Source organism: Rhynchophorus ferrugineus, unplaced genomic scaffold (genome assembly GCF_030347505.1).
Source record: "Rhynchophorus ferrugineus isolate W39M unplaced genomic scaffold, kcgeb_rfMv2 rfM10, whole genome shotgun sequence".
Classification (NCBI taxonomy): Eukaryota; Metazoa; Arthropoda; class Insecta; order Coleoptera; family Curculionidae; genus Rhynchophorus; species Rhynchophorus ferrugineus.
In genome coordinates, this window is record NW_027472589.1 from 25,574,046 (window position 1) to 25,583,152 (window position 9,107).

Genomic DNA, 9,107 nt, shown 5'->3' on the forward strand with positions numbered 1-9,107 from the left:
CAACCTAGAGGGGTCAGCTGTGAGGTGATTTCGGTAACCCGGCCTAACTTGTCGCTCCAGGGCAAGCCTCCGCGATTGGATATGCGACATGCATTCCAGCGCCTGGTTTTAGGCCAGTAAAAAAAAGTGGTATGGTTTCATAAAACCAAGCCATCTATTCGGAAGAACCAAAATTACATTTCCCAAACCGTATATTTGCCAGTTTGGTTGGCGTAGTAGTAAAGGCGACAGGACGGTCCACCTGCTGTTGCGATAGTCGCGGGTTCGAATCTTGCTGGAGCATGGTCGTAAATTTATGTTTGTAATTATTTAATATTTGTGACAGTCCTAGGTAAGAGTGCAAAAGCCGACAAGGAAAATGATCCCAGTCCCATCAGTAACCAGGCTGGGATGTCTTCTGGGATGATTGGTCAATTGCCAGTCGGTAGGGTTAATCCCGAGGACTGTGGTTCGCAGCCTACGTTAAACAGTATGTCCCGTCCAAATAAACCCCCATTGGTAAAAAGTTAATCCATCCAAATCCCAGTCACGTCAGTAACCAGGCTGGGTAAGACCAGATGTCTTCTGGAATGATTTCTAAAGTTGGTCACTCGCTAGTCGGTAGGCTTAATGCCGAGGACCGTGGTTCGTAGCCCACGTTAAACTTTAGGTCCAGCCCGGATAAACCCATAGTAGGTAAAAGGAGACTTTAAAATATATATGAAAAAAATTGTATTAAATTTTCTTTCCACACCTTTTTTCCAGTTATTACTTTATTTCAAATGTACCCCCTTGCACCCTACTGTCAGCGCCAATGTTATTTTTTGTTTTATTGCCTTTATTTCAACTAGTGTTAATTTTATGTGTGTTTTCTTTCTTTAATTGTAATAATCACAGAATAATATTATTAATTTATTAACAAGGTACTGAGCTGGCATTTGATATCAAAACGTATGCAATTCTTCGCAGAATAGAATCGTCTGAATAGTTCCCAATGGAATGTTGTTCCATTCTTGTACCAAAATATCCGCCAATTGTTTCAGTGATGTTGGAGATGGAAATCTACTCTTCATTCTATGCTATAAAACTCGCCATAACAGTTCAAGTACGTTGAAGTCTGACGGTTGTTCTGGTTTTTGGAGTTTTTACGTCGATATGTGACAATGGATGAAATATGGCTCCATCACTTCACTTTGAAGTCCAATCGACAGTCATTCGAGTGGATTGTACACGATGGACCCGCTCGCAGGCGTGGTAAAAAGCAACAGTCGGCTGGCAATGTTATGGCGTCTGTATTTTAGGATGCCCATGGAATAATTTTCATTGAGTACCTTCAAAATGGAAGGACCATCAACAGCGACTGTTACATAACGTTATTGGACCGTTTGAAGAACAAAATCGCCGAATAACGCATTTGAAGAAAAAGAAAGTACTGCTTCACCAAGACAAAACACCCTGTCAAAAATCCATGAATTGGACTTAGAATTGCTTTCTCATCCACCGTATTCTTCAGATCCTGTCCCCAGCGACTATTTCCTATTCTCATATCTCAAAAGAATGCTCGCTGGGAACAAATTTTCGTCGAGTGAAGAGGTGATCGCCGAAACTGAGGCCTATTTTGAAGCAAAGTTTAAATTGTACTACATAAATACAATACATATATATATATATATATATATATATATATATATATACTATATATAATTACATAAAGTAATATGTTCTCCACAGTCCCTATAGTGTTTTTAATCATAACATAATATACCCCAAACTATTCATTTCGTATAAATATTTGTGTAACGATGGATATGATGGATTGAATTGGGCCTAGCAGGACTGAAACGAATTTATTCTCGTTATCAGTAAATTCTGGGACATTTACATGTATTGCTTGCGTTTGCTTTGCTTGTTAACTGCAATATTTGCTTGTTAACTGCAAAGCATCAAAAATTAATTCTGCGCACTGTTTGCCGCATTATTCATAGAATTTCTCAATACCGATTAACGCGCGCTCTGGTAACGTTATCATTAAAGTTCTGTAACTGTTCGGAAACTAACTGATATATAATCTGTTGCAATTAATACTGGTTTTGGGCTGAAAGTAGTTTGTGAACAAATATAGACAGGTAAATATTTATACACAAATTTCACGACTAGATTATTAGGAATCAAGACCGTATCAAACAAGTATTGGTAAACCACAATTAACAAAAAAGAGGCGACCATTGAATAGCTGCTGTTACCGTCGCATTCACCATTTAATCGTGAAACCCGACCATAATTTTCGATGTGGTTATGTTTCTTTTCCTTCTCTGTTCTGCGTCATGGCAAACTGCTTCAGTATAATAAGCTACTGTGTTGTCCATTTTCTAGACTGTTTGTTATTGTATTTTTAACGAGAAATCTTCAATCCCATACCCCGTTAATAAAAATACAAAATAAAAAGCACAGTGATAAATTTAAGACAATTTATTTTAGTATCGAAAAAAATACATTTTCATAAAAATTTAAAATGCTGTATTATTGTGAAGGTTGGTGCTGCCTTTTTTCAACTAAATTGATAATATTCGTGTTTACATTTTTACCCGATACGTAATCTCTAATCGGATTCCAAATGTAATCTATTTCTGCATTTGTTTTTGATGTACACGAGAGCAAAGAATACCATTTCACAGAGGTATGTGGGTCAGAAAAACAATAAATGTTTCTTTTGCTTCTTCTTATATTTCTTTATAAACATTTTTTAAATTCACCGAAAAACTTGTTAGCGAACATTCTTTGAAATTACGTTTTCAAACTAAATGACATGACATTTCGCTTGGGATGTTGGATAATGGGATGGGATGATATCTAAATCATTTGCATTGAAGGATTCTGCTATGAAAGGTTTTTTTTCTGCCGGGTTCTGGAAAATAATCCCGAAAAGACGACCTCAAACTACTGAGGTGTTCATTTGATCTTCTGTTTGCATTCACCAGACGACTCCAAAAATGTTGTCAGTGTAGGAAAATCATAAACGTTTTCTTTAAATTGTACGATTGGTACAAAGGTCAAGTGTTTTTTTTATCATAGTTTCTATTTTATCTTCAGTTTGGAAGATATTGTTATCTCTTCCTTGTAGGCTTTTTTGCAACTAAATTGGTAATATTCGCGCTGACGTTTTTACTCGATTGTAATCTCTAATCGGATTCCAAATGTAATCTATTTCTGTATTTGTTTTTGATGTACACGAGAGCAAAGAATACCATTTCACAGAGGTATGTGGGTCAGAAAAACAACAAATGTTTCTTTTGCTTCTTCTTATATTTCTTTATAAACATTTTTTAAATTCACCAAAAAACTTGATAGCGAACATTCTTTGAAATTACGTTTTCAAACTAAATGACATGACATTTCGCTTGGGATGTTGGATAATGGGATGGGATGATATCTAAATCATTTGCATTGAAGGATTCTGCTGTGAAAGGTTTTTATTTCTGGCGGGTTCTGGTAAATAATCCCGTAAAGACGACCTCAAACTGCGAAGGTGTTCATTGCATCTTCTGCTTGCATTCACCAGATGATTCCAAAAACGTTGCCAATGTAGGAAACTCATTAAGGTTTTTTTTTAATTGTAGATTAGGTTTGTTAGAGGTCATGTTTTTTATCATAGTTTCTATTTAACCTTCAATTTGGAAGATATTGTTATCTCTTCCTTGTAGACATAAGTTCAGATCGTTTAGGACACTGAAGTTATTGCGGAGCCCCTTACACATAACACGGACCTGCAGGGTGCCGCTGACCACAGGTTAAGTATCACTGCTGTATATGAATCTATTACTAAAGCTGGAGATGTCGCATCTCTTAAGCTTCACGTGCTGTTGTCCTCTAATTTATCTCAACGGCAATGTCATTTGCCTGTTTGTATTTTGGGCTGATAATTTATGCTATAATTTATTATTTCCTGTTTTACTGTTCGCAGACCGATGATCCAGATTTTTCTAAATTAATCTCTTAAAACTTCAACAATCTGCCCATGGGGCAATAAGCATACTATTATATGATCTGCTGTACAACTTATAATCTAAATCTTATTCTAGATATTATTCTAACTTATTTTAAAGTATATCCTAACTTATTCTAAAGACTATTCTAACTTATTCTAGAGATTATTAAATCTCACTCTATGTGTCTATTAATCAGTTCGTATGGTAGTTTGCGTTTAAGCATATGTACTACACTGTCATCTCGCACATTTAACTGTTTGGCGAGTGAATTGGGATGCACTAACAGTCTTTCAGAGTACAGTTTGTTGGAGACGTAATATGGGGCATCGACGATGACTCGCGATACTTTGTTCTGGAATGTCTGGAGGATAGTTATGTTAGATTTATTAGTTGTAACCCACATTTCAATACCACAGGTCCAAGTCGGTCTAAGTATTGATTTATACAGCAAAACCTTGTTAACAAATGATAATAGATTTACGCCCTCAGCCAATATATTTGGTTCAGTTTAAGCCAAATTGCTGATTGCGTTTTGTCACTATAGGTTTTTCCATGTCAAATGTCGATTAAAATACATTGCCAGATATTTAACGTTATCTGCTTGCGGAAGTTCATGATTATTCAATTTTATTGAGGGACATGTTCTCGTACAAAGGGTGAATATCACAAGGGTAGATTTTGTCTCATTTGCTTTAATACGCCACGTTTTCAACCACAATTCGACTTTGTTAAGATGAAGTTGGAGGTTTCTTGTGGCTGATAATGCAACAGTAGTTTTTCTTGGGGTCGGTAGGTCAGCTGTATACAAAGATGTAACAATGGGCCCAGAACACTGCCCTGCTTAACTGCTGTATATTGGTCACCCTGTTTGACAATAAAATGTCTGTCTGCGGGGTATCATTTCAGCAGTTGAAAGTGCGTATTGGGCAAAAGCTTTTTCAATTAACATGCAGTCCAGTGTGCCACACCTTGTCGAAGGCTTGAGATATACAGCGGAGCATGTTTATCGTAAATTTTTGTCAATTTGTTGTGTTGTTCTGTGTTTATTACGGAAGTCAAATACCAGGTTCCCAGGTTTAAAAATCATAATGATTTGAGCCAATTTCCAAGTGCTAGGAAACCATCAGTGTCACGATTGTACCATTTGTCATTTCTTGTCTGATGAAGTTCATCCAAACCAAAGGTGTTATTGTAGATAATACTTCTTTCCACATATCCACACAGTTCTCGCTTGTGTATCATTTTCAACTTATTTCATCATTTCAATTGTTTCAGCATATCTATTATAATAATTCTTTGCCACTAGTTTTAGATTAACTGCTTCGAAATTGACTTTAACAGCAATTAAGCGAAACATTCGGGATATGTGATTATGATGCAATGTTGACAATTACTAAGATAGGGCGATTGGAGTGGAAACAACTAAAAGGGTGTATAGAATGAGTAAAGTCATTAAGTCTTAGCTCGGCATTAAATATGAATGTAATTATGTAAAAACCAGGACCTTTTTTACCATTCATTTCTTTAAAAATTGTTTGTTTTACTTCCTTAACAGTAAATTTCTCATGGGGTAGAGATACTCAAAATAAAACAACAACTATAATCTGTCCAGATAGAATAATGACCACGTACATCCGTGTTGCCGTTTATAACGAGTTATTTAGTTAGTTAGGAGTTATGTAATACGGCACAGACTACAAGTTACTATTAATAATTTTTGTGATAAATGTAAAACCAGTAAGCCAGGAATATTATTTCTGCTAGTTTGCTAGGAAGTAGGTTCGCTATTTAAGCTTCGTTATTTCTCTTACTCGTAGTGGTTGCCTTCGATAATTGGGGAGCCCCAATGTGTATGCTTGTCCAGTCCAGTCACGACAGATAAATCTGGTAACTTTTTTAGCAAAGAAGCCTCCTTTAAATTTTGTATATCTAAGTAGGCTAGTAAACTGCAGATGTGATGTGGCTGAGGTTTATTGAGGTTTTATACTGTTTTTAATAATAATGGTTGTTTACCATGGCTGTTACCCGATGGATGGTTCGCTGTATGGACGGGGTAATTTTGAAATCAACATGAGATTTAGTAGTAAACATCGTTTCAGATATTATAGAAATTGGGGTTGTCGTTATGTTGAACAGTATTTTTATTATAGGTGTCGAGAAACAATGGATAAACAATCGCCACCGCCATATACATATCAAGCACCACCGCCTAATCCGGGCACGTATCCTCCGGGTTCTTATCCGTCACAACCGAGTTCTGGGATATACCAACCTCCAGGTGCCCCACACGTCAACCACTCTGGCCAAGCGCCCATACATCACATTGAACATACAGGTATATATATATTTTTTTTTCTAAATTAATATAAGCTACAGTCGTCAAATTTTGTACTCTAATGTAATTTCGTCCTTTGTCGTATTTTTTCTGTTTACTCACACTATATAGTCTATCCAAAATATCAGTGAATTCACGTCATCTAAATTTGTGATGTGGGAACGTTGCAATGTTGCCTCATCACCTCTGAGTTTTATTTTGATTTTGACTTATTACAAAATTGTGATGCCAAAAAATAATGAAACAATGCTATCAAATATAATATAGTTTAACATTATGGTATCAATGAACTTAAATTACAGTTCATTATACAGCCACAATGGTTTGTAGGTAAGAGTTTTATTATATTTACATTGAACTCTTTTCCACACCACCCACGAGGTAGAGTTCTAGGCGCGTTTTTTATGTAATGGTATCCTTTGGAGGTCTAATTCGCCTAGTTAACAATTCTATATTCAAGTAATGTGCACCTTTCATTAGAGGGCATATTTACCTTTTTAGGTTTAGTTCTTGTTTCCTTCATTGCTGTCTCTCGTTGCACTATTCTTGGTAAATTTTTATTTAAACACTACATTCTCCCTAATACATTTACTATATCTAAATAACATTTATCAAGTATTCATCCTCTTCTCGTACATTCTAACCTAAGGCTCATGTATAATTCTGAACAATTACACATATATTTATGCACACAAATCTTTCACATCGAACAATACAGTTTTCTACAGTTATCATCCATTTATTGTATACACCCTTTTAGTTATTTCCGCTCTCATCACCCTATCTTAGTAATTGTCAGCATTGTATCATAATCACATATCCCGAATGTTTCATTTAATTGCTGTCAATCTCTAAGCTGTTAGTCTAAAACTAGTGGCAAATAATTATTACAATAAATATGCAAGTTGAAAATGATACACAAGCAAGAACTGTCTGGATATATGGAAAGAAGTATTGTCTACAATAACAGCTTTGGTTTGGATGAACTTCATCGGACAAGAAATAACAAATGAGTGGATGGGGAAACATCTGATCACGACCAACTCTAGATTTCTGCTGACGAAGAATGTAGTAACAGTGGTGATGTCGAATGCCCAGTTTGTCAGTTGCTTTTCCCAAGACAAAATGGAAAATTTTTCTTAAGATGGATCAAATGTTTCCAATGGATGCATGAAGATTGCGTAGAAATTCCATAATCTAAAATTTATCTATGCAACGTACCTACAATTTGTCTTTATAATAACTTAAATATAAGTATATATCTAGAACGATCTATTAGCCCTATTTCAGTCTCTGGTATAATAATGTTTATATATTAACACTGATGTTTTTCTATTAAATACATGTTACTACACTACACAAGAGCAAATGGTCTGATTCTTTTGAGTCAGTGTCAGGTTTTGGTGTTATCCAAGAGTTGTATTACTTCGATATTGACATGAGAATGGAGTCGTAGAGACAGTCTCCATGCATTGCTCCCTTGATTTCCTGAGTGACACTCGGTATCTGAAGGTCTCGGTGTAAACAATCAGTCCTGTAATCTCTAAGTGCACCTACAACACTTCTCAGAACTTTGTTCTGGAAAATTCCTATAGTATTCATATTACTTTTCGCGAAACATCTCCATAAGTGAATTCCGATCCACCGATATCAGTGTCATGTCGGTGCCGGCAGATGTGAAAACGCCCATACTTGTAGCGTACTTGAGCGTTGTTGCTATATGGAATGATAATATTATTTATTGTTATTGGTACTTGCTCGGTCTGACTATACGTGAACTACACATGCACAAATTTACTTTGGATCATTTTCATTTTCCAGGTTTGGGTTCAATTATTTATATCGTCACTTGCTTGTTCTAATTTTCGTGTGGCTTCTTCGCTATTGTCTATGACAGCAAGGATCGCAGTGTTATCAGCAAATGTAGCCATTGTGATATTGTCCATTTTTGATATAGCATACGTGTAGTGTTGGTAAAGAATTGGCCCTATACATTTTCTTAGGTACACCTGCCTCAGGTTATATCATTATAGAGTAGCCTTCCCCTTGTTTAACTTTAAACATTACTGCTCTATTGTAAGATTTTAATAGTTCAGTGTGTTGTTTTGTGTGTTATTTTCTCTAGCTTATGAACATCTATCCTTTATCCAAGGCTTGTGCTACATCTAAGAGTATAGTTGAACATACCCTTTACTTTCATAGAAAAAATTAAAAGGAATGTAAATATTGTAAAATGAATATAAAAGGAAATATATTTCATAATATGGCTATTAATATGGCATGGCTATACCGTCGCAGTGGAAATTTATTTCGATAAAATAAACTAACGTGGAATACGCGAACTAATTTTTCTTTTTCGTTTTAGTGGTTATAGCTACAGCACCTGCAGCTTACGGGCCCAACCCCATTCAAATAGGCTGTCCTTATTGTCACGCTGTTATTACCACAGCAGTAGAAACTGAACCGACAACTAAGACACATTTATTTGCTCTTATTCTTTGTGTAATAGGGTAAGCAAATTTTGCATAAATTTACTTTGGTGCATACGTTATTTTGTTAATTTTAAACGTTCTTATTTACAGATGTTGGTTGTGCTGCTGTTTTCCATACTGCATGGATTCCTGCCAAAGTAAGAAGCATTTCTGTCCAAGCTGCAAAGCCTATTTAGGCGAATATAACAATTAAACAGATGAGAAACAAGTTGTGATGAACTCTAAAAATAACTATTTTATATAACTATACTACCATTGTTATATACATTTATTAAAAATAATCAGTATATACATAATAACAAAACATTAAATTGA

General features: G+C 35.5%; 1 protein-coding gene across 1 annotated transcript; it reads left to right on the forward strand.

Moving 5' to 3' along the window:
• Positions 1–1,953: 1,953 nt before the first annotated feature.
• Positions 1,954–9,107, forward strand: LOC143203920 (lipopolysaccharide-induced tumor necrosis factor-alpha factor homolog). The gene is made up of 4 exons (XM_076416251.1): positions 1,954–2,105; positions 6,116–6,300; positions 8,666–8,810; positions 8,883–9,107. Exons 2-4 carry the CDS (start codon positions 6,129–6,131, stop codon positions 8,983–8,985), a joined length of 420 nt encoding a protein of 139 aa, XP_076272366.1. The 5' UTR covers positions 1,954–2,105; positions 6,116–6,128; the 3' UTR covers positions 8,986–9,107.